At 44.1% G+C, this 26014-nt stretch overlaps 1 protein-coding gene across 3 annotated transcripts in view; it reads left to right on the plus strand.

Moving 5' to 3' along the window:
• Positions 1-5149: 5149 nt before the first annotated feature.
• The window catches only part of CHCHD6 (coiled-coil-helix-coiled-coil-helix domain containing 6), a 453605-nt gene continuing 432740 nt past the window's right edge, over positions 5150-26014 (plus strand). For all 3 annotated transcript variants that reach the window (XM_029601326.1, XM_029601327.1, XM_029601325.1), the window contains exons 1-3: positions 5150-5307; positions 13464-13602; positions 22341-22413. In XM_029601326.1, coding sequence (XP_029457186.1) covers positions 5224-5307; positions 13464-13602; positions 22341-22413 — 296 coding nt within the window. In that variant the 5' untranslated portion in view covers positions 5150-5223. The remainder of the gene's footprint in view (positions 5308-13463; positions 13603-22340; positions 22414-26014) is intronic.

Here is a 26014-nt window from a genome sequence, read left to right on the forward strand (position 1 = left end):
CCAACTTGCATTTCTTTACTACACATGCATGTAAGCAAAAGGTAGCCATGACAGGATAACGCACTGTGCTCCTAACACTTTTCCATTTCCACTTGAAATTGACTGAAGTAGTGTAGTTGCTGAGTTAGTGCACAGAAGCTGAAAAAGTCAAAAGGCTAAAAGAAATGCAAGATATAACTAGATGGCAATAAATCACCATGGGATATAAGATTGATCATTTAGCATTTTTCAAATTTCCATTTTATCAGTCCTGAAATTGCCCTGTTAGTCTTAGGTCAAAACTTCTTTCAATGGTGGCTTATATGTCACCCTATAACCATTTCTCTCCAAATGTACTTTTCCTCAGAAGTTGTTTTTACAATAAGTAACATTTTGTTTTAAAGTATGTCCTTTTTTAAAAAGCACAGCTTTAAAGATTTCCTCTCCAGTTTTTTGAAGGTGTGGTCCTTTGGGACTTCTCTGTTATGTAGTTGGGAGCAGTAGGCTGAAATCTCATCTTCTTTATTTCTTTATTAGGTTTTGTATACTGTCACTAAGACAGTATACAACACAATAAAAGGACAAACAATGATACGAATATAAATACAATCAAAATAATCATATCCATAAAATAACTAAAAATAAAAATAAGGCCTAAAAATTCATCAAAATACTGTTATAATTAATAAAATGAGAAACTCATAAAATAAACACTTTTTAAGAAATGGCTGCAAATAAACATAGAAAAATAAGGCCTAACTGTATATAATTAAATACAAGTAAAAATAACCATTAGAAAACATTGAAGCAAGCTAAAACAGTAAAAAACATAAAATATGGAATAAAAGAATACTAAGATCAAACTGTGTATTCCTTCCTGAAGAGCCAAGTTTTTAAATCATGCTTAAACTTTTTAAAATTGGTTTCAAGTCTTAGAATTGTTGGAAGCGAGTTCCAGATTTTGGGTCCTGCCAATGATAACGCTCTCTCCCTAACTTGGTTCAGATGAGCAGAGTGAACAGAGGGTAAAGATAGTAAGCCCTTATTTGCAGAACACAAATTTCTTTGCGGGATATGCAATCTAATGACAGAATTTAACCAGTCTACTTGCTCACCATGAATAAGTTTATGCAAGATGCAGATCGTTTTGAATTTCACCCGTGATTCTATGGGTAACCAGTGTAGGTCGATCAGAGTTGGAGTAATGTGATCAATTTTCCTTTTGCCAGTTATTTAAAAAATAATTATTCCTGCTCTAGCCAACGCTCAAGCGTGGATACATAAGAAACTTACATAATCTAAAAAACATTAAAAAAACTACAATTCAACCATATAAACATAAACACAACCTGCACACCCCCAACACAAACACACACACAAAAAAGGGAAAAAATCCGTAGTAAATTGGGCCCTTTGCCATTTAAAAAAACCCCAAAACAACCCATGAAGGAACAAGTGAGCCAATATTTTAAAGAATCTTGTTGGTACTGCTTCTTTAAAAGTCAATAGCTAGATCCAATAGCTGCAAAGGTTAACTCAACCTATTTCAGAGCATGGATAGAGCCTCCCTGGAGGATATACAGCCCATGCTGTGTGCAGACTAGAGCCCATAACTATACTGAGTAAAGCAAAGCCTGCCAAGTCAGACAATTTATGGACAGCTGGTTTCATTACATACCCAGTATAAGTGTGCTGGTAAATAATGTGCTCTAGCCAATATTAATTGGTTTAAGTAGTTGGATGCCCTTTATTAACAGATGGTCTTAAATACAGGTTTCAGTACATTTATGCTCGACTATGCTTAAAGCAGCAATATCTTTGTGCAAACACTTGCCAGGAGACACAACGTTGAAGGATGTGTAGGTTACTAAAAGGCGACCTTTGTTTTGGCTTTTTATTACAGAATTATGATCTGAGACCTATGTTAAAGAAAGGCAGTTTCAGAGAGGGATTAGGGACAAGGTAAACATGTTTAAGATGGGATAGCTCTCTTGATAAGCTGTGAAGGGAAATATGATTGCTGCCCCAGCCCCCCTTACACACACACACACATACATTCTGGTTTTGCATTGCAAAAAAAAAAAAAAAAAATTGTAAGCTTTTTTTTTCCTCCAATACATTTATGGGAAAGCCCCCAACTAATCAATTTCACACAGATGCCATGCACAAAAAAAAGATGTGGGGTACTTTGACCTATTTCAGTGAACAGATGAAATTTTCTTAATGAGCGTAGCCTGATTTCCCTAAGAGAGACGTTACCAGTTGTGTCATCGTTGCCTTCTGGGGACTAAAGATGAGAGGCCGTGCAAGATATATTAGTTCTCAGGAGTGAATATTATGAAAAGCCAATGGAGAAGCAGATGGGTTCTGTGCTTAAACCAGCTCAGCAGCATCCTAAAGATGCCCCATAGGTTACACTGCATTCATTCTACTTCCGATAAGCCAACATCCCTCTGAACAGGTTTTTAGCATCATACCATCATTTTCTTACTATGAGCTCCGGTCATGTGAGAGACAGATTTTTTTATTAAAACATTTAGGTCCCACACTTTCTATAGTTTTAAGTGGCTAACTCTGCTTCGTCTTCTCTCTGCCCTGACCTCAGATTGGCTGTAAGTCCTGCTAGCCACCAGAACCTGAGGGCTCAACCCAAGGGGGAGGTGGTTGATCAGGCGGAAGATAATCTCCTGGCAAGTCAGCTGCCACCTGTTAAGATCTATCTTGTACTTACACAAAATAGGCAATGACAACTTAACAGTGACCCAAGGGCACACTATCACTCAAGGTGACAAAGGGATAGCTGAGGAGGAGTAGCAGCCCTCTCCTCCACAATCCCCTGTACCATGGGAGAGGAAACTAAAATGATTGTGGTTCCCACACTGCAGAATTCTCCTGCACCATAATGCTGTTGTTTCTTGCGGGTGACCTCCTTCTCCCTTCTGCAGTGGTTCTAGGAACAACCCAATAGCCCTCTTCACCGCCCACACTGGCCCCACACAATCCTGAGCCTAGCATATTTGACCTTTGACCCCCATAAGCAAGGTACTGCTTCCCGTTTTCAAAGGAAGTGGCCAATTCCCCAGCAGCACCCCAAAAATAACCACAACCGCTGCAAGCCTTTGTGCGCGCCTTACTGCAGCTGAAAGGAAAGCATAGGTTCACCAGCAATCCGCCCTGCAGACAGGATCTTTGAACAAAACCTTCTCCGCGAGATCTGAGGCCTACTGTCATATCCTCTGTCAGCTCCTTCAGTCCTCTGAACACTGACTGCTGTTTTTTTTTTTCAGACTTTTATGTAGAGGAGCAGTACCTCCATAAATCAAATAACACAAGATCCCAGAAAGGAATTCTTCCCTGTCAGTAGTCTTGCAAGAAGGACCTAGAGGACATTGAGAGACAAGAGGCAGATGATAACAGGGAATGAGGGAGCCAGACCACTGGCTGTCAAACTCGTCACCAGCCAAAAAGTGCCATCGAACCCTTGCTCTATTAGGGGGATGTTCCCATTTCAGGATCTAAAACCCCTAGTAGAGCAATTTGATTTCCAAATCCGACTGCAGGTTTTGAACTTCCATCATCTGCTGGAGACAGAGAATACTGAGCAACTGCAGGTAGCTCACTGTTTTGTGTACCAGCAATATAGTAAAGTTTTTCTTCTCTATCTCCATCTGTCACCCAATCATCTGCACAGTGATAACTATCGGGCCGATACAGTAAACCACTCTCCTGTACGTGCGATTCAGTAACTTAATTTATTTAAATTAGGGCCCGCGGTAAAAAGAGGCGCTAGGGACACGATAGTGTCCCTAGCGCCTCTTTTTTGACGGAAGCGGCGGCTGTCAGCGAGTTTGACAGCCGACACTCAATTTTGCCGGTGTTGGTTCTCAAACCCGCTGACAACTATGGGTTCAGAAACCAGACGCCGGCAAAACTGAGCGTCTGGTTTTCAACCTGCGAGCCGTGGGCCCATTTAAATTTTTTTTTTTTTAAACTTTTTTTTAACTTTTGGGGCCTTTGACTTAACATCGCCATGATATTAAGTCGGAGGGTGCACAGAAAAGCAGTTTTTACTGCTTTTCTTGCACTTCCCCGGCACCGGCAGAAATTAACGCCTACTTTTGGTTAGGTGCTAATTTCTTAAAGTAAAATGTGCAGCTTGGCTGCACGTTTTACTTACTGTATTGCACGGGAATGACTAATAGGGCCATCAACATGCATTTGCATGTTGCGGGCACTATTAGTCTGAGCAGGGGGGGGGAGGTTGGATGCGCATTTTTGACACACTATTACCCCTTACTGAATAAGGGGTAAAGCTAGCATATTGAAAACGCGTCCAAATGAGCACACTGTACTGTATTGGCCTCTGTGTGTGCTATTTGGGAGTTATTGATGTTTTGCTGGAGAGAGACTATCTTCAAGGCCTTGTAGTTCTTAGTTATTTATATCTCTATAGGAGGGCCACCTAGTAACTTGAGGTTAGGAGGTAGTGTAGGGGTTAGGGTCACTTTTACATGCAAAGTGAGACATACAAACAGAACAGTGCACTGCTGTGAAGATTTAATGTCCTTCTGAGTGAGAAAACTCACACAAAGTTGAGATTTGTACAATGTTCTCTCAACCTAGCTTGATGTTACCCAGGTAGAGAGTCCATCAAGGTAGGTCGTGAGCCCGGGCAGGGCAAAGCAACGGGGGAGGGGGGGTGGTAGTGCTCAAAGCAGAAGGTGCCTAGGGCTCCAAATACCCTTGCACCGATTCTGCTTGCTATCCCAAGACACAGAACTAACTGATGATATATTTTTTTTCCCCCAAAAAAAGAAAAGCAAATTGAGACACTGCCAGGGAAGGCACACACTCCTGTCAATCTTTTTTTTATTTTGTGATATAAAAAGCGGACACTTAAATGAGACTGCAGTGAACTAATGAAAGACAGTAGAAACTCTGAGAAAGGGACAGACTTGGGGATTAAGCCGGCCTACAGTAGGAAGCCTTTGCTTTACACACAGATGTGTGAAGAGGTAGTGAGAGCCTGAGTCCAAGCCCCTATCCCTGCAGCGTGACCACAAGGCAGCGTCCGCCGCCCCCAACAACCCGCCCCTCTACGTACTGGCCCCGTACTACAATTCCCAACAATGCCTGCGCCTACCGCCGAAGGAAAACGTATCGTGATTGGTTACTGCCTCTCCAGCCACCAATCTCGGTCTGGGTTGCTGCGACGTGTCGGTTGAGCGCGCCCAGTTCGCGGCAATGGGAGGCAATGAGAGTACCGGCAGGAAGGTGTCCTTCGGGCTGGATGAGGAGGACAGGGTCCGGGTGCTGAGAGGCGTCCGGGTGAGCTCGGGCGAACATTTGTTCTTCTTCCTCTCTTTTAGTGAAGCCCCGTAGTAGCTTTACACTGAGAAGACGCCTCCTCCTTGTGTCTCGCTTTCTGCTCCTTCCCAAACAGGCAACGCATCCCATGTTTGTACTGTTCCTTTTCTTTCAGAATGTCACCACAGATAAACCAACTGCACCAGGAGAAGGTGTCATAAAATCTCCCTTCAGAACTTTGGACACTTGGCAGCTCTGTATGGCTGACCCGGGAGGAGAGGGGATATGCCGGCCCAGACAGGAAAGTTAGCAATACAGATTACACAAAATAGAACCAAGTAGTTCCACGCAGAACTAATGGATCCTGCTTTCCGAAAAACACATGCATGCCTGCACGTGTATTTATCTATCTATCTATAGGGACCCCCCTCCCCTCAGGAGCCCTCCCCCCTCCATGACATGTACCTAAAATTTGATATGAATATAGGACATAACTTAAGTTATTGCAGGGCGGAGGACAGACAGGCACACTCTTGAAAAGCCTCCTTTTTAAGAAATAGGCTGAAAACGAAGAGACCTCTTGAGAGGCTTGGTACTTAGTATTTGAGGCCAAAGGGCCCCAAAGTTACTGAGTTTTAAGTGCTGTGTAATTTTAGTTTGTTTTGGAGTGTTGGGAATAATGTTGAAATACTTTGAGTATCTTGTGGTTCTAAATGAAAAAGGGTTGCCATTCCCTCTAGCTACATCTCTTTTATAAGTATTGGGTAAATGGTGAAGAGAACAAGATTAATTTTAGTGAGTCCTTGAAATAAACAGCTATTCAACAATTGAGATAGCTGGTAATGCTCTCCCCACTCCAAAACCCCCCAAACAAATAAAACATTTGAGATTTATTTGTATACACTTGTTCTAGTTTATGGCAAAGTTGAATATTTTGCTTATCCTGAATACCAGACTCTTTTACACTGTTTGAGGACAAAGGTTGCCATCTCCAAAACTGGAGTTATAATTATCAAGAGGGTCTTTTGTCACATTGTTCCCATTTATAAATGTGTTCATATGCTATAGGTGTGCCATCTTATTTTCAAAATGATACCTGAGTATGCAGAACAATATGCTCTTAATATGCTTAAACTTGCAGCACAGAACATAAAGAGTCAGAATAATATAGAGAAAATTATTAGGTGTGTTAACAATAGGAAGAAAAAAGTCAGTATATTAGTAATAATATATATATGCAGAGTTGTATGGAGTGATAGTACAAATGTAACCATACTGTGCAATTTTATAAAGCATCGTTTGAACAGACCAATACAGAAAGTGCTAATTTACTGACATGACATTAGGCTCCTTTTCCAAAAACTTGTTTCTTGAGACAGGAGATAGGAAAGATTCCTTATTAAATTGAGCTTTTTTTTTATCTTAGATTTTAATAATGATAACATGATATAGCAAACAACACAACCAATACCCATGTCAGCATTTTCAATGTTAAGTTTCCATTAAATGCAGAGAATTTTAAAATTATTTTTCAGCTCTGAACATCACTTTCTTATGTAATAATAATCGTTCTCAAGTAAGATAAGCATGCAACTGCTACCTCAGCTAACATGTCTTGCGTTTACTGTTTACGTATTTGAATCTTATATAGTACATGCCTTACATGAGATTGATGATGATAAATTCTGGATAAATCAATTTAAAAAAAATTGGAAGGCAAATAAATACCAGAGGCTTACAAAAGATTCAAAGTGCTTAGGTAAGCAGATTGAGAATGCAAAAAGAGCATACAGGTATGGTGTTTAGATTTCCTTCTTGTATTTCTTCTGTGAGTTTCTCCATTACTACCGTAAATTTCTTAGCGTCCAGACAGATGAATCCAGAACCATGGGTTATGCACCTCTACCAGCAGATGGAGATGGAGCAAAGCTGACATCACAATATATATACCCCTGCAGTGACATCAGCCTGCCAGTATTCTCCATCTCCAGCAGATGGTGGATGTGCATCTCCCTACTGTGGATTGCTTCAAGTTTAGAAGGAGAAAAAAAAAAAAGAAGAAAATGTAATTTGCCCCGCTCTCCTGTGGTGATACCAAATGGTCTCTTTTCCAGTTGAGATTTCCTGAGGTGCTTTCTGTGGTCCTTCAGAGGAGTGCCTTGGTCCAGTAGCTGGTTTTTCAGCCGGCGTGGACTTAGCTGTTGAAACAGCTGAAAGGCAGCGGGTGCAGAAAGCTGAGTGTGGCAGTGACGGTGTATGTCCTCTCCCCCTGCAGCTGGAGACCGACTCTGTACTCAGTCGGTATGGGCTGAGCTCAGGTAAAGCTTAAAAAAAAAAAAAAAAAAAAAAAGTACAGAGAGGGAGGGTTTTTTGTAGGGCTTCCTTATTACTTTGATCTCCATGCTCATTGCACAAATCTGACGTTCTTTCCTGCCTCTGAAGGAGTTTAAGGGACGTGGGCAGCCTAGTGGGTTGAGCAGCCCTTTTGGTCTAGGCCCCACAGTTAGGTTTTCTCTGTGTGTCGCCTGGTAGGCCGTGGCAGCATTTTTGCGTGTTTTCCTGCGCATTAGGCTACCCTCTTCAGGACAGTCGAATCATGCGAGTGCTTCTGGCTGTGCGTCCAGTTCTGCGCCCACTTTTTGGATGCTTAGTTGGACACTTGCTTGGGTGTTCAGTTGGTAGTGGCGTCTACTTTGGGGGCATGCTTTTTCTGTATGCACAATCTGTTAGGACATTGAGGGTGCTCACTTTTTGGGCGCTCATCAAGACACAGGATTGTGCACTTAAATTTTGGATGCCTAAACTTTGGACATGCATTTTTTTTACAGAGCAAATTCAGCTGGACGCAAACCTTTCAGTCACCTGTTAAGCATACTGACAGACTGATGGCACCTGTAGCTAAGAAACCTAAGCGCCTTACCCTCTGTGCTGCTTGTCATATTTGGGCATCTCAGCCTGGTGTTCCCTCTAACTTGTGCCAGCGCTGCCTGGAGGCTCAGGGAGAATTGCCTTCATCTGATTTTACGAAGCCCAGTTCTTCCCAGGCTGATGAGGGCCTGGGAAGAACTGGGAGAGAGAGGGAGGCGCTTGACCTTGGAACTCTCTTAACTGGTTTGTTAGCGGGGAAGGGAGTTCAGTGGGCACAGGGCAGGCATGGATCCTGCCTTTTCTTGAGTGGAATTTTTTCAAGGATTGTAATCCTTTCTTCAAGTGCAGTCCTCAGCCCCAACCAATCTTGCCAGGTCAGAGTCGCAGGTGGTGACCTCCCGCATGCCAAGTGCTGCGGTTAAGCATCGAAGTACACCTAAATTGGCAGCCAATGTTCCCGACAGGGATCCGAATGACACGGATGATGAAGCCGATTCTTACTCCTTGGATGATGGGGAAATTCCTCCGGGATTGGAACCATATTAAACTATGTTGCAGTTCTTTCATAGAGATGAGTTACTGGCTCTGATTTCCCAGACATTAAAGATGCTGGGAGTTCCTGGTGCTGAATCTGGGTGAGCCAAAGAGAAATCCCATTTTGATTTCTTTGCGTAAATCCTCTTGTTTTTCCCTGTTATGGAGGCCATTCAAGAATTGATTGATGTTGAGTGGGGTGCCCCGGAGTCAAATTTCAAAGGGGGACAAACCTTGGGAGGCCTGTACCCCCTGGATCCAGTGGCAAGAGATCGGTTGTGTTTTCCAAAAGTGGACGCGCGTGTGTGTGCCGTCACCAAGCGGACGACTATCCCCGTGGAGGGAGAAGGGGCCTTGAAGGATGCACACGATAAACGGATTGTGGCCATTCTTAAGCAAGCATTTGAAGCAGTGGCAATGACTCTGCAGATAGCTTCTTATTGTTCGCTGGTGCCTCGCTCATGTTTTCTTCTCTCTCAGGAGGTCGATGAGTCTGTTGTGAGTTCCAGGGCAGTGATGGAACTAGCAGCCACCTTTTTGGCAGATGCAGGCTTCAATTTGGTCTGCACTTCTGCTAGAGGAGTGGCTTCAGTAATAGTGGCCAGGCGTCAGTGATGGCTGAGAAATTGGTTGACCAATGCAACCTCCAAGGCTAGCCTTATGAAGTTGCCCTTTAAAGGCTTGCTCTTGTTTGGGAATGAGTTGGAGAAAATGGCCAATAAGTGGGGTGTGTCCCCCATTTCTCGGTTGCCAGAAGATAAGAAGCAGACACTGCGCTCCTTTAGCATGAGAGGTCGTACTAGAGCAGTGATGGCAAACTTCAGTCCTCGAGTTCCACAAACAGGCCAGGTTTTCAGGATATCCACAATGAATATGCATGAGAGAGATTTGTATACAATGGAGGCAGTGCATGCAAATCTTTCTCATGCATATTCATTGTGGATATCCTGAAAACCTACCTGTTAATGGCATTCGAGGACTGGAGTTTGCCATCACTGTACTAAGGCATCCAAGCTCTTTCAACCCTACAGTGGAGCGGCTTTTCAGAAGATTCTACCTTTCAGTAGGTCTCAGTCCTTTTCGTGCCAGACAGTCCAGATGGGGCGCAGGCTTGTGTAGTGAGCCCACCAATGAAGGTGTGCTGATCCACCCCCGAGAACAGAAGATAGGGAGTCGCCTCTCTCTCTCTTATCAGAGGTGGGTTGAGATCACGTTAGACCAGTGGGTCTTGGAGGTGATATGAGATGGATATGCGCTAGAGTTTCTCAGTGTTCCTTGGGATGTGTTCATGGTGTCTCCTTGCAACTCTCCACAGAAGAGGCAGGCAGTGGCGTGTACATTTTCAAGGCTCAGTCTGAGGGCTGTGGTTCCAGTGCCCATGTCTCAAGAAAATATGGGCTGATATTCCATTTATTTCATTGTGCCCAAAAGGAGGGCTCTTTGTCCCATCCTGGATCTCAAAGGGGTCAACTGTCTTTTGTGGGTGACTCATTTTCAAATGAAAACCTTGCGCTCAGTGATAATGGCTGTGCAGACGGGGAGTTTCTGACCTCCTTGAATCTGTCTGAGGTGTACCTGTATATTCCCATCTGGCTAGAGCACCAACTTTTTCTGCGATTTGCGGTTTTGGGAAGTCATTATCAGTTTTGAATCCTGCCGTTTGGTCTGGCCACTGTGCCCAAACCTTTTTCCAAGGTTATGGTGGGGGTGATGGCAGAGTTGAGAAAGATGGGATTCTAATACATTCGTACTTGGCTGACTCCTTGTTGCAGGAGCTCTGTTGGGTGGCGAACGTGACCAAGAGCAGTCTTCAGCCATCTCAGTCACTAGAGTATCTAGGTGTTCGGTTTGACACGAAGCAGGGAAGGATTTTCATGTTGGAGGGTCATTTTCAGAAGTTGTTGTTGCAGGTGAGTCTGTTGCTGAACACAAGACACCCGACAGTGTGCTCCTATCTACAGGTGCTCGGATTGATGGCGGCAAGCCTGGAAGTGGTGCTGTGGGTGAGGGTGCATATGTATCCTCTTCAGCACTCCTTGCTGTCTCGTTAGAGCCCATAGTCTCAGGACTATTCAGTTCGGCTCCATCTGATGATGGAGGTCTGCTCTCAACTACAGTGGTAGTAACAAGCGGATCATCTAAGAAAGGGGGTTTACTTAAAATCACTGGGCTGGATAGTACTTAGGACAGATGGGAGCCTCCATGGTTGGGGAGCTCACTGTCAGGAACTGACAGAGCAAGGGCACTGGAGTGCAGAAGAGTCTTTCTGCAACATCAATCGGCCGGAAGCCTGGGTGGTTCGATTTCAAGCTTGCAGTTCGGCGATAGGCTGCAGGGTCGAGCAGGCCGGATAATGTCAGACAGTGCAACAACAGTGCCCTACGTCAATCGGCAGGGAGGAACAAGAGCCAGCAAGTGTCGCAGGAAATAAAGCAACTTATAGAATGGGCGGAAGTGCATCTTCAGGAGATCTCAGCCTTGCACATTGCAGGAAAAGACAATGAAAGAGCAGACTTTCTCAGCAGGCAGATTCTGGACCCAGGAGAAATGGATATTGTCAGATGAGTTGTTTCAGCTAATTGTAGATCGCAGGGGCCTTCTGTTTCTGGACCTGCTGGCGGCTTCTCGCAATGTGAAGGTTCCTTGATTCTTCAGTTGCAGGAGAAATCTAAAGTTATTGGGTATTGATATTCTTGTGCAGGAATGACCGGAGAACAAGCTACTGTATACTTTTCCCCCTTGGCCGCTGTTGGGCAGAATGGTTTGGAGGGTCGAGAGTCACAGAGGGATGGTGCTTCTGGTGGCACCAGATTGGCCCAGGAGACTATGGTATGCAGATCTGCAAAGGCTACTGGTAGACTTCCCCCTCCAGTTACCGGCACATAGGGATCTGTTGTGGCAGAGGCCTGTTCTTCACGAAGTTATGACTCTGTTTTGTCTTATGGTATGGCCCTTGAGAGGGCTCGCTTGCTGAAGCGTGGATATTCTACTGTGGTGATTGCCACCTTGCTATGAGCAAGAAAGTTCGCCACTTCCTTAATCTATGTTTGAGGCTTGATGTGAAGATCGAGGGGGGGGTTCTTTCTTATTCGGTTAAGATCCCACTCATTTTGAAATTTTTGCAGGATGGATTGAATAAAAGGTTGGCCCTTAATTCCTTAAAAGTACAGGTAGCGGCTCTTGCCTCTTTCAGGGGACAGGTGAATGGTGGATCCTTATCGGGCTCATCCAGATGTGGCCCATTTTTTGAAAGGCGTGAAACATCTTCGTCCTCCGTTGCGGTTACCAGTGCCCTTGTGGAGTCTTAATCTGGTTTTGGATCTCTTAGCGGGCCCTATGTTTCGACCGATGTGAAACCTTTACTTGCAGTTGCTGACACTGAAAATGGTGTTTTTTGTGGTGATTTGTTCTGAGCATAGAATATCCGAGCTGCAGGCCTTGTCTTGCCGGGAGCCGTTCCTTCGAGTGACTTCAGGGGCGATACTGCTGTGTACTGTTCCTTTCTTTTTGCCAAAAGTGGTCTTGGATTTTTACTTGAATCAGTCCAGTTCCTTGCCATCTCTGGATAGGGAAAAAGATGCGGAGGAATATCGCCTGTTGCAACCCTTGGATGTCAAGAGATATATTGTGAGTTATCTGTAGGTTTCTAAACCTTTCCAGAAGACGGATGGCCTGTTTGTCCACCATGGTGGTGGTGAGCAGGGTGAGCTGGCTTCATGGGCTACAATAGCTCACTGGATTAAGGAAGTAGTCACGGCTACATATGTGGATGCTGAACAGCCGTTACCTAGTCAGGTTAGGACTCATTCCACTAGGGCTCATGCAGTGTCATGGGCGGAAGTTAGATTGTCTCCTGTCGACTTTTGCCGAGCTGCAACGTGGCCCTTCTTACACACCTTTTCCAGGTATTATTGTCTGGATGTGCAGGCCCGGGAGGACTGCAGCCTTTGCATGTGCGGTTTTGACTGGACCGCAGGCAGCCTCCCGCCCTATTCGGGAATAGCTTGGGGACATCCCACTTGTTCTGGATTCATCTGACTGGATGCTAAGAAATGAGAAATTACTACTTACCTGATAATTTCCTTTTCTTTAGACCAGACAGATGAATCCAGCTTCCTGCTCTTGGGCTGAATGATTGTGCTATGGTATTCCTCGTGGCTATGTGTTCCAGGGTTACTGGTAAGTATTAATCCAGTTCATAAAATAGTGTTAATACATTCTTTGTCTGAGCTCAGTGTTTCCTGTTGGCCAAGTACTGAAATGGTGATCTGTTATTAATCAAGTTTTTTCGCTAGTCTGTCCACAGTTGGCTTTTGAAGAGAATACTGGCAGGCTTTTGTCACTGCAGGGGTATATTTACTGGGATGTCAGCTTTTCTGTGTCTCCATCTGCTGGTAGAGGTCCATAACCGACTTGTTCTGGATTCATCTGTCTGGTCTAAAGAAAAGGAAATTCCATATGCTGATAAGCCAATTCTTTGCCGAAGGTACATTTATTTGCTGTTGCACACAGGGCCATAACAGTGGATGCGATGTAATGAGTTATCAAGTGAATAGATATGTTAGTTGTCATGGTCCCTATTTTTAGGGACCATGACAACTAAAAGGCATAGAACATGAAAAAATCTTATTATTATTTTTTTTTTTTTAATTGAACTTATAGGGCATTTTGCAGTAGCACAAAACATTGATATGTTGGCTCTTTTCTGCCATTTTTAAAATGTTTGCTTTGAAAATTACTAATTTACTCCAATTTTTCTGAATAAACTAATGTAGTTGTCAGATGATGTGGTTAGCCGAATGAAGGAATCCTCTCAACTTGCAAAAGAACAAAGCAGTCCCACCGCCTCCACTACAGCACCGTCACCTGTTACTCGCACTGCATCTGGAAGATCTAGACCTCCAGGAGCAGCAGGTATTGTCAGCTGGCATTTAGTTTGAGAGGAGTGATAAATAACAGTGATAAGGCATAATAGTCCCTTATATTGTAAGGTGTTACTGGAATCTCTTATTCAAGAGTGTCACGGCACATAGGTTTGTCTGTGAGAATGGGATGAGAGAGAGAAAAGGGTATTGTTTCTGACAAGCCAAACTTATGGTGCCACTCTTATATAGTAAGAAATAGCTGCAGTACAACTTGTTTACTTACAAAACACTTGCAGATGTTATGCTTCTTGGTGCATTTAATCAAGTGAGTTTTTAGCTTATGTTAACTTTATAATGCTTTTATAAGACTCCTATAGTTCCTGTAGTTCTTATCTATTAGTTTACAAAGTTTACTACCTATGGAATTAATTTTAAAAGGAGTTACACGTGTAAATGTAACATAATATCATAGCAGTTTAAAAAAGCCATTTATGCGGTTAAAGTGCACTTATATATATTTATTTATTTGTTTTTTTTTTTTATACCAACATTCACCCAGGGTATCACATCGGTTTACATCATGTACGGTGAGATGGTGTGATTATATGTCTATAACCTATGGACAATTCAATAGCATATACTGTAGCAATTTTCAGAAGCCTACTTATATGGGTAAAGTACATTTTCTCAGCATTCAGACAGGTTAATCCACAACCAGTGGGTTATGCACCTCTACCAGCAGATGGAGATGGAGCAAAGCTGATGTCATGGTATATATACCCCTGCACTGACATCAGCCTGCCAGTATTCTTTGACTCTAGCAGATGGTGGACATGCATCTCCCTACTGGAGATTGCTTGTTTGAAAAAAAAAAAAAGAGACAGAAGGAGATTATTCATGCACCGCTTCTCCTGAGGTGATACTTTATGGTCCTTTCCTCAGTCGAGTTCTCCTGAGGTGATATCTCATGATCCCTCCCTCAGTCAAGTGCGTCTGTTAGGTAGCTGGTTTTCCAGCATAGACTTAATTGCCAGGAGATAATCAGCTGAGACGCTAGCGGGTGCAGGAAGCCAAGCATGGCGGTGAAGGTATTAGCCCTCTCTCCCAGCAGCCGGAGACCAACTCTGTCGGGCTGAGCTCAGGTAAGGGGATGTAAAAAACAAATAAATAAATAGTACATACATAAGTGAAATGGATTCCTTTCCCCCTCTTCTGGTCTGATCTCCAAGCTGCGGCGTGTCGATCTGATGTTCGTTCCCGCTTCTGTGAGGGGCTTGGGGAGTTGCGGCAGTTTTGGCGGGTTGAGCAGCCTTTTGGCTAGGCCCCACTCTCAGGCTTTTCTGAGATGCTGCGTGGTAGACTGCGGCAGCATTTGCATGCCTCCTTCTGTGTAAGTCTGCTGTGAAACAGTGATTGACATTGGTTTGTGCCTGTACGTCCAGGCTGGGCATCTGTGGGCATCCGTCATTCGTGCATTTCTCACGTGCCTAAGCTCTTCATCATAATAAAAGGACGCGCTTATGGGACGTTCTATCTTAAATATCGGCGTCCCATACTTGGGAGCCCTAAGTTTGGGCCTCCAGTTTTTGGATGTCCTGTATAGGATGTACAATTGAACACACGATTGTCAGACACTTGTTTGTAAGCATGCTGCCAGTGGACATCTTATCCATAGTTCCAGTAGCAAGAATCCTAAGCGCCTTGCAATTTGCACTGCTTTTCGTATTCGGGCATCACAACAGGGTGTCCCCTCTGATCTTTATCAACACTGCCCTGAGGCTTAGGGAGACTTGTCTCCCAAGGATTTCGCTGAGTCTGGTCCTTCCCAGCAGGATGCAGGGTGGATCTGTCAAGTTTTGCTTGGTTTTGAGGCTTACCTAAATGGAATTTCAGCAGGGGAATACTTCTTAGTGGATGCCTCTCTGATGCCCCCTGGTTTTGGAAATTTTATAAGGGCTGCAATCACTTCTAATGTTTGGTGGAACCGGCTAAATCTGGAAGTTCAGGAATGTAAGCTGCAGAATCCCCGCAAGTCTGGTGCCGCGAATAAGTGTCAGAGTATGCCCCGGCCTGCTGCGGGTTCCACTGATGGGGACCCCACTGGCTCTGATGAGGGTGATCCTTACTCCCTGCAGGATAGAGAACTTCCTTCAGGTTTGGAATCATATAGATGGGTCACCGGCTCTGATCTCCCAGCCACTGACAATGCTGGCAATGCCAGGTATTGGTTCCATGTCTGAGCCAGAGAAGAATCCCGTTTTAGTTCCTTGTTTGATCTTGAATGGGTCGCTCCAGAAACTAATGTTAAAGGGAGATGAGCCTTAGTAGGGCTGAACCTCTAGATCCAACAGAGAGAGAGAACAGTTGCACTTTCCAAAAGTGGATGAACTGGTATGTACAGTCTCTAAGCAGATTACCTTCCTGCAGAAGGGGGCGTGGCATCGGAGAATGCGCAGGAAAGGAGAGTTGAGACTATCCTTACGTAGGCCTTGAGGTGGTGGCAGTGAATTGCAGTTAGCCTCTTGCTGCTTCTTGGTGGCTTGCACTTGTTTGCTTCTATCTCAAGAAATCGATGAGATTGGTTGTAATACCAGGGCAGTGATGGAACTGGCTGCCACCTTTTTGGCTGATGTAGTCTGTGCTTTGGTCTGGCTCTCTGCCAGAGGGATGGCTTCAGTGTTAGCGGCCACGCTTCAGCTGTGGCTGAGACTGGTCGGCTGCTACAGTTTCAAAGTATAATCTTATGAAATTGTCCTTAAGGGATCACTCTTGGTTCTGGGAGTGAGTTAGAGTAAATGCCAATAGGCAGGGTGAGTTCCAAGTTCCTTGATTACCAGAGGATTAAAAGGAGGTGCCGCGATCTTTCAACTCAAGGGTCGTGCTAGGATTTCTAATGTTTTTGACCCTTCGAGAAGCACTTTCTCAGAGGGTTCGACCTCTGAGTAGGTCTCAGTCCTTTTGGCCCAGGTAGCTCAGATGGGGTGTAGGCTCGGGTGGCGATCCTTCCCGCCGCCCCCCTTCCTCTCAGTGAAGGTGTGATAACCCCTCCTAGAACTAGAAATAGGGGTTCACCCGTCTCCTCTTATCGGGGCGTGGTTCAAGATCATGTCAGACCAGTGGGTTATAGAAGTGATAAGGAACGGCCATGTTCTGGACTTCTGCGTTCCTCGGGAAGACTTCATGGCGTCTCCCTGTGAGTCTCCAGAAATGAGGCTGGCAGCGGAGGTTACATTATTGAGGCCCCTGAGCTGGGGGGCCATGATTCCAGTACTTGAGTCACAAGAAAGTACCGGCCGTTATTCAGTTTATTTCATTGTATCTAAGGAGACGGCTTCCTTTCACCCATCCTGGTCCTAAAGGAAGTCGATAGTCATTGTGAGTGGCTCCTTTATGCATGGAAACCTTAAGCTCAGTGATAATGGCAGTACGGTCGTGGGAGTTTCTTATACCTCTGGATTGTCAGAGGTGTATCTACATATTCCCATTTGGCTGAAGTATCATTACTTTGGCGGTTTGATATTTTGGGGTGACATCAGTTTTCAAACGCTACCTGTTAGTTTGGCCACCACGCCCAGGACCTTCTCCAAGGTCCTGGTGGTGGTAGCGACAGTGTCGAGACAAGATAGTATTCTGGTCCACCTGTACCTATACATTTGGATAATTTGGGCCAAGGGCATGGAGAGAGTCTTCAGGCCTCACACAAGGTGGTTTCCTTGCTGCAATTTCTAGGTTGGGTAGTGAACTTGACAGAGCAAGTTATAGCCATCTCAGGCGCTGGAGTGTCTTGGTGTTCATTTCGACCCGAAGCTAGGCAGGGTGTTCCTGCCAGAGGCCCGCATTCAGAAATAGATAGTACAGGTGCAGTTATTGACAGAAGCAATTTGCCCGGCGGTATGTTCTTACCTGCAGGTGTTCGGTTGATGATAGCCACCTTAGAAGTGGTTCCGGGGGCAAGGGCATATATGTGTAATCTTCAGCGCACAATGCTGGCATGATGGAATCCACAGTCAGGACTTTTCAATATGGCTTCAGTTACCGGTGAAGATTAGCATCCAAATGCAGTAGTGGCTGAAAGCAAATCATCTAAGGAAGGATATTTTCCTATGAACACCGGACTGACTGGCACCCATGATGGAAGCAAGCCTCCAGGATTGGGAGGCTCACTGTCAAGAGTTGATGGCACAGGGGCACTGGACTTCAGAGAAGTCTCTCTGGACCATCAGTCATCTGGAAGCATGTGCCGTACAGTTGGTATGCTTGCGGTTTGTTGACTGTTGGCAGGGTCAAGTGCTTAGATAATGTCAGAAGTTGCGATAATAGTAGCATGCACCAAGAGCCAGCAAGTGTCGTAGGAAATAGTCCAGCTCTTGGAAAGGGTGGAAGTACATTTTCAGGAAAGTTTACATGGCGGAAAAGACAATGTAAGAGCCTATTTTTCAGCAGACAGAGTCTGGATCCAGGAGAATGAGAATTGTTGGACAAAGCGTTCCAGTTCATAGTGAGATGCTGGATATCACATTGAAATCGTCGGTTCAGTGTGCTGCAGCAGTCAAAAAAGCAAACAATGTTGGGAATTATTAGAAAGGGAATGGTGAATAAAACGGAAAATGTCATAATGCCTCTGTATCGCTCCATGGTGAGACCGCACCTTGAATACTGTGTACAATTCTGGTTGCCGCATCTCAAAAAAGATATAGTTGCGATGAAGAAGGTACAGAGAAGGGCGTCCAAAATAAGGGGAATGGAACAGCTCCCCTATGAGGAAAGACTAAAGAGGTTAGGCCTTTTTAGCTTGGAGAAGAGACGGCTGAGGGGGGATATGATAGAGGTGTTTAAAATCATGAGAGGTCTAGAACAGGTAGATGTGAATCGGTTATTTACTCTTTCAGATAATAGAAAGACTAGGGGGCACTCCATGAAGTTAGCATGTGGCACATTTAAAACTAATCAGAGAAAGTTCTTTTTCACTCAACGCCCAATTAAACTCTGGAATTTGTTGCCAGAGGATGTGGTTAGTGCAGTTAGTGTAGCTGGGTTCAAAAAAGGATTGGATAAGTTCTTGGAGGAGAAGTTCATTACCTGCTATTAATTAAGTTGACTTAGAAAATAGCCACTGCTATTACTAGCAACAGCAGCATGGAAGAGACTTAGTTTTTGGGTACTTGCCAGGTTCTTATGGCCTAGATTGGCCACTGTTTGAAGCAAGATGCTGGGCTTGATGGACCCTTGGTCTGACCCAGTATTGCGCATGTTCTTATGTTCTTACCATTTAAAGACTTACTGGCAACATCATACAATGCAAAGTTTCCTCCCCTTCTTTAGTCGAAGGGGATATCTGAAGTCCTTGGATATCGACGCTCTCAAGCAGAAGTGGCCAGATGTCAAGCATCGGTATGTCTTTTCCCCTGCCGATGCTGGGCAGAGTGATTGGAAGATTGAAGGTCACATGGGACTGGGTGCTTCTTGTGGTTCCAGATTGGCCCAGGAGGCTGTGGTGTGCAGATTTGCGGAGGCTCCTGGCGGACTCTCCATTTCCGTTACGGGTCCATAGGTACCTTCTACGACAGGGACCTATTCTTCGTTTAGGTCAGTTTAGATTTTGTTTTTCAGTGGGGTCCTCAAAAGGGCTTGGTTGCTGAAGTGTGGAATCTCCATTGCTGTGTTTTCCACTTTGTTTCAAGCACAAACGTTCTTCCTCTCTAGAGGTTTGGAGAGTACTGAGGCTTGGTGTGAGGAATGAGGCGTGCTTCATCATTCGGTTAAGATCCCGCTCATTTTGGAAATCTCTCAGGATGGGTCCCTTAAGGGCGAGGTCCTTAAATTCTTGAAGGTGCAGGTTTTCAAAGGTCAGGTGACTGGCTGACCCTTGTCGGACCATCTGGATATGGCCCGGTTTTTTAGGGGGTGAGGCTTCTTTGCGGTTTCCGATGCTCTCATAGATCCTTAATCTGGTTCGAGAATTTTGGCAAATTCCACTTTTCAGCCTTTGTGTAGCCTCTCCTTGAGGTTTAAATTCTCGAAGTGGGAATTTGTTCCGCACACTGGGTCCGAGCTGCGAGCTCTTTTTTGCCGGGAACTGGAGTGGAGGAATAGCCTAGTAGCTAGAGCAGTGGGTTATGAACCAGGAGACCAGTGTTAGAGTCCCACTGTCGCTCCTTGTGACCCTGGGCAAGTCACTTTACCCTCCATTGCCTCAGGTACAAACTTAGATTGTAAGCCCTCTGGTGATAGGGAAATACCTACAGCACCTGAATGTAATCTGCTTTGAAGTGCTGAATAAAGTGAGAAAAGTGGAATATAAAAATCTAAATAAATAAAAAAAAAAACCTATTCCTGAGGTCTAGCTCCTACTGTTCTGTCGTTTTTTGCTGAAAGTAGCCTTAGATTTTCATTTGAATCAATCAATTTCCCTGCCAATGCTGGACAGGGAGAGAGATGTGGATGAATATCGTCTGTTGCTGACTTTGGAAGTCAGGAGACATCTGATGTAGTATTAGAGGTTATTAAAACTTCTCAGGAAGGTTGACTGCCTGCTTGTTCTCCACGATGGAGGTAAACAGGGTGAGTCAGCGTAGCGGGCTACGTTAGCCCGGTGAGTACGGTTATTTCGGCTGCATGTGTGGATGCTGAGTAGCTGTTGCCTAAACAGGTTAGGGCTCATTCCACTAGAGTTCAGGCAGTATCATGGGCGGAGCTTTGATTGGAGTCTCCCATTGAGATTTGCTGAGCTGTGATGTGCTCCTCCTTACACACTTTTCTGGGTATTACTGCCTGGATATGCAGGTCTGGGAGGACCCAGCCTCTATGTGAGTGGTGTTGCTTGGACTGTGGGCAGCTTCCTGCCCTGTTCGGGAGTAGCTTTGGTATATCCCACTGGTTGTGGATTAACCTGTCTGAATGCTGAGAAATGAGAAATTACTACTTACCTGATAATTTCCTTTTCGCTAATGAAGACAGGTTAATCCACCTTCCTGCGATGGTTACCAGTTTATGGTTCTACAAGCCGTTAAGCCCATCAAAACGGGCTACATTAAAATTTTTTTTTCGGTTCGTTTTCGGACACGGCACTCTTCTACACTTCTTCTCCCTCACTCCCCCTTCCTCTAACTCATTCACCTTGGTCACTCATCCTCCTCCCCCTCGGTCACTCACCCCCCTTCCTCCACTCACCTCCCTTCCCTCCCCTGCCCCCACTCAAATTCCTTCCCTCAGTCTTACCCTCTTTCTCCCACTGCCTGCCTCCCCCTCTCACTGAAACCCCCTTCCCTCATTCTCACTCCCTCCACTTCCCTCCTTCTCACTCCCTCCACTTCCCTCCTCAGTCATTGCTATGTGACTCGAGAATGTCACTCTTCTCCACTTCTTCTCCCTCACTCCCCCTTCCCCCTTGCTCATTCACCTCTGTCACTCACACCCCTTCCTCCACTCAGTTCCCTTCTCTCCCCTCCCCTGCCCCCACTCAAACTCCTTCCCTCAGTCTTACCCTCTTTCTCCCACTGCCTCCCTCCCCTCTCACTGAAACCCCCTTCCCTCCTCACTCATTGCTATGTGACTCGAGAATGTCACTCTTCTACACTTCTTCTCCCTCACTGCCCCTTCCTCTCGCTCATTCACCTCGGTCACTCATCCTCCTCCTCCTCGGTCACTCACCCCCTTCCTCCACTCACCAGTTTTTCTTGCAAGCCCGTTCAAATGGGCGAGATTCCGTCGGTCAGACCGGCACGTCTGTCAGAGCCGCTCTCTTCTTCACAACTTCTTACCCTTCCCACTTACTCACTCATATACTCTTCCCTTTTCCTTCCATCCCCTCTCATCTTCCCTTCCCTCTCCCTCAGCCCTCCTTTACTCCCTGGTGTTCCTGCAAGCTCGTTCATACGTGAGAGCAGCTGAAGCTTCCAGCCAGAGGTGAGAGGCGGCCAAGAGGGTTGGCGAGGCTTCCGTCGATGCCCGTTGGCATTAGATTCTTTCTGTACATTCGCCTCTCCCCTCCAGTGTCCGCGCACCTTCCCGTTCACCCCCCCATACGCTCCACGCGCTGAGCTTGTGCCGGTTGAGCCCTGACGGACGTGCCGCAAATGCCGCGCTGGTTCTCATCTCCATGGAGAGAGATGCACGGCCCATCGCTCAGAGCTCTCTGTTTCGCACATGCGCGGCAGAGCTGCTCTCTACTGGGCATTTGCGGCACGTCGGTCAGGGCTCATTTATCTGTATTGATTGTCCTCCTGAGTGGCTGCCTTCTGGGGATAACAGGTGTAAATTTCAGTTGCTAGATTAGTGATGTTACACTCTTTGGATAAGATCAGTGTTTCCTGTTGCTAAGTGCTTGAGTGGCTGTCTGTTAATGCTTATAATAAAGTGTTATTAGTTTGTCCACAGTTGATTTTTGTAGAGAATACTGACGGGCTGATGTCAGAGCAGGGTATATATACTGTGATGTCAGCTTTGCTCCGTCTCCATCTGCTGGTAGAGGTGCATAACCCACTGGTTGTAACCTAACCTGTCTTCATTAGAGAAAAGGTAAATATCAGGTAAGTAGTAATTTCTCATATGTGTAATATCCAATTTTAATATTGTAAATGCTTCCTAAAATCAGGCTCTGAGTGACTAGAAAAGCAGGCAATGAGAAATCATTTTAACATGATAGTTTAAGAAACGTTTCTGAGGTACCATATGCAAGTACAAAACATGTAATATTCTTTGCAAAAGAAGCCTGCTTTAATTTTCCCATTGCTCCTCTCTGGTGCATGATATTGGGGTATATCTTTTATGATTGGCCCTTTTCTTCAGGTCCTTCAGCCCATCATCCAACAGACAGCTCTGGCTATAAACCTACAGTGACTGAAGAAGATCTTTACAGAAGGTAAGAGACATTGGTTTACCATATTAATCATATGACATGCAGAATGTTCACACATTATTCAAGTGTTTCTTGCTGATTTGACATTTGTATACAGGAAGAAGGGTCAAAATTGTCTGCAATATCACTCTACATCAAAATGGGGAAGAAATCTGCAGAGGCACTAGAAACTAACATTAGTTGTAAAGTGCATAAGGGGTGGATTGGAATACTAAGAAATTCTGGTATTGTTCAGACAATATTCAACTGCAGTCATTTTGAAGTAGTGGCCAAAAAAAGCAACTATAATATTAGGAATTATTTGAAAAGGAATGAAGAATAAAATGGAAAATATCATAATGCCTCTGTGTATGCATTCCTGGTGCAACCATATCTTGAGTATTGTGCAGTTCTAGTTGCCACATTTCAGAGCTATAGCAGAACTATAAAAGGTATAGAGAAGGGCACCAACAGTGATAAAAGGGATGGAACAGTTCCCTTATGAAGAAAAAAGGTTAAACAGGTTAGGGCTCTTCAGCTTAGAAAAGAGTAACTGAGAAAGGGATATGACAGAGACACAAAATTGTATGTGGCCTGGAGCAAGTTAATAGGAAATGGTTAGTTATTCTTTCAAATAGTAATAAGACTAGGGAACCCTCATGAAACTAACTGATACCAGATTTTTAAAACAAAAGTAAGAGAGAGCTTTTTCAGTCAACGATAAAGCTCTGGAATTTGTTTCCAGGGAATGGTGAATATCTGAGTTTAAAAAAGGTCTGCACAATTTTCTGGAGAACAACTCCTTTAACAATTATTAGCCGGAAAGACTTAGATGTCTCCATCTCTTACTTTTGAGAGTGAGCAACATGGAATGGACTTTCCTGTAAGGATCTGCTGGATATCTCCAAGTGACCCAGATAAGCCACTGTTGGAGACAGGATGCTAGGCTTGATGGACCACTGGTCTGACCTGGCATGGCACGTCTTATTTCCTAGTATGTGCCAGCCAGGAATTACAGAGAAAAACAAATCACTTCTCAGCCCCCTGTTGTCTGAAAATGTACACCTTTATTTTTCATAACATATGAGCCTCAATAACGGTTTATAATTGTATACATATTTTCTGCTTTCTTACACTTTTTTTTTTAACCTAATATATGGTGTGTGTATGTATAAAATATATATTTTAAAAATAACTTTTTTTTAGAGAATTTGATCAATAACAAATTGTTACATGATAATATAATTTGATTTCTTTTTTTTTTGTTGTTGAAATTTTTTATTGAGTACGCATAATAAAGAACCAGAACAGCAAGAAAAAAAAATATTCTCCCAATTATCTCAATTAACATCCCTTCTCCCATACCCACTGGCGCATAATATAATTTGATTTCTGATTTATATTTGCCTTTTGTGACTGGTCAACCCCTTCAAAGTGGATTGAATTCAGGTACTGTAGATATTTTCCGTCTCCCAATGGCTTGCAATCTAAGGACCTGATTTACTAAGGCAGGGGGGTGTACATCTTGGTCCTCAAGAGCCACAAATAAGCCTGGTTTTCAGGATGTTTACAGTACATATGTAGGAGAGAGATTTGCGTGCACTGTCCTCAGTATTTGCAAATGTATCTCATGCACATGCCTTATGGATATCCTGAAAACCAGGCCTGTTTGTGGCTATTGAGGACCGGAGTTGGCAGTCCTGCAGTAAGACCTTTTTTTCCATTCTGTGTCTAAGGGACAAAAGCTTAGTAAGTAAAGCCCTAAGTTTGTACCTGAGGCAGTGGAGGGTGATGCCCAAGGTCACAAGGAGTGTGAGCAGGATTTGTACCCTGGCTTCTCTGGTTTGCTGCCTTCTGCTCTAATCACTAGACTGCTACTCCAGTAACAAATTCAACCAGGTATGAATTTATTGAAAACATAAAAAAAAAAAAAATCTAAGAAGGAGCAGGCTTGGGGCTTTTACCATGAAGTGTGAGCAGCAAATACATTAGTGCTCCAGTTGGTTGCACTTTGAGCCATTCCACATTTTACAGAAATCTTAATCAGCCATCCGTGAATGGATAGGAAACATGCCTAGACAATTCAGAATTTCATCATGAAAGCTAAGATGCCTCAAACTGATAAGTTATCAGATGTTTAAAATATTCTCTGAAATGAACTGTAGTATACTGTTATAAATTAATTAAAAAAACAACACGTGTTGTTAACGGGCGCTTATTCAGGACTTCCCAAATCTGCCATTGGAACTTGCAGCCAGTTCGGTTTTCAGGCTATCTACAATGAATATGCCTAAGATAAATTTGCATATAGCAGGTCTCCTGCAACCAACAGACATGGAAAAAAGTATCACCGATCCCTACTTGTATGGAATATTCTGTATATGTTTGTCTTGAAAAATGTAAATTTATAAAGCAAAATTTGTCTTAAGTAAAAGCAGTGTCATTCTGTATGTGGAAAGGTAGAGCATGTGAGGAGCTGTACTAGATAGCATGTGAAGAGTTATACTAGATAGCCCCAATGCCATCTGATTATACTATTACTGCTTTTCGTTCTTCATATATTGATATACCTTAGCGTTAATCTCTGCGTTTACCATATATTTTGAAATGACTCTATCCCCTTCACTCCCATGTTGCCCCTGCTTTTTGTAACTCTCTTTTCTCTGTTAACAACTTTTGATGTAAGAGTCCCACCTCACCACCCATGCTTCCCTACTTACTTCCTCGCAATCCTGCTTAGCTGTGCTAGATGACCCCCAATGCCATGTGATCACATTGTTTCTGTCTTACGTTATTCATATATCTTGATATGCCTTTAGCATTAGCATTATTCTCTGCGTTTACCATATATTTTGAAATGACTTTATCTCCTTAACTCCCCTGTTGCCCCTGCCCCTGTTTTATGTAACTCACTTTTCTCTGTTAACAATGTTCGATGTAAACTGGCATGACGTATCCATGAATGTCTGTAGATAAAAGTCTTAAATAATTAAATATTATTTTGTTATTTGATGCCTTTTGGGGAAAAAGGAATCTAGAATCAGGAAAACCAAACACTAAATGGTGCATAGTTAATGCAGCATGAATAAAGGCGTGAGGAATAAAACACTAGTGTTAGGGAAAGGCCATTTTAAAAAGTGAGTTTTGGATATGGGCCAGAACCAACAGAGACTTCAAGTTTTGATGTCGGGAGATAACTTGTTTGGTGCAAGTAGGGAAGAGTATGGAAACAGGATATAGCCTGGTTGGTGTATTACTTTGCGGAGTGAGCAAGGAATAGAGAGAGAGGGAATAAGCTGTGTATACATTTAAAGGTTAGAATCAGAAAATGAAACTGATATAGCTTAGTAACATAATAAATGACAGCAGAGAGAGACTAAGTGGCCCATCCAGTCTGCTCAGATAGACTTTTCCTCGCCGACACTCCACTATCTTGGGTAGGTGAGCACACAAATTCCCATTGCCCAACCCAAAAGTATCTTACCACATTGTGCTCTACAACTATCACAATTATGCCCCTCTTTCATTTCTATTGCTTGTTGCTCCTCACCGGCCCTTTACCATCATGATATGTCTGTTCCAGGTAATTCAGCCATTTATGTATTTGTTTGTAAATGCTTATGTT

The sequence above is a fragment of the Rhinatrema bivittatum genome, chromosome 4 (genome assembly GCF_901001135.1).
Source record: "Rhinatrema bivittatum chromosome 4, aRhiBiv1.1, whole genome shotgun sequence".
Classification (NCBI taxonomy): Eukaryota; Metazoa; Chordata; class Amphibia; order Gymnophiona; family Rhinatrematidae; genus Rhinatrema; species Rhinatrema bivittatum.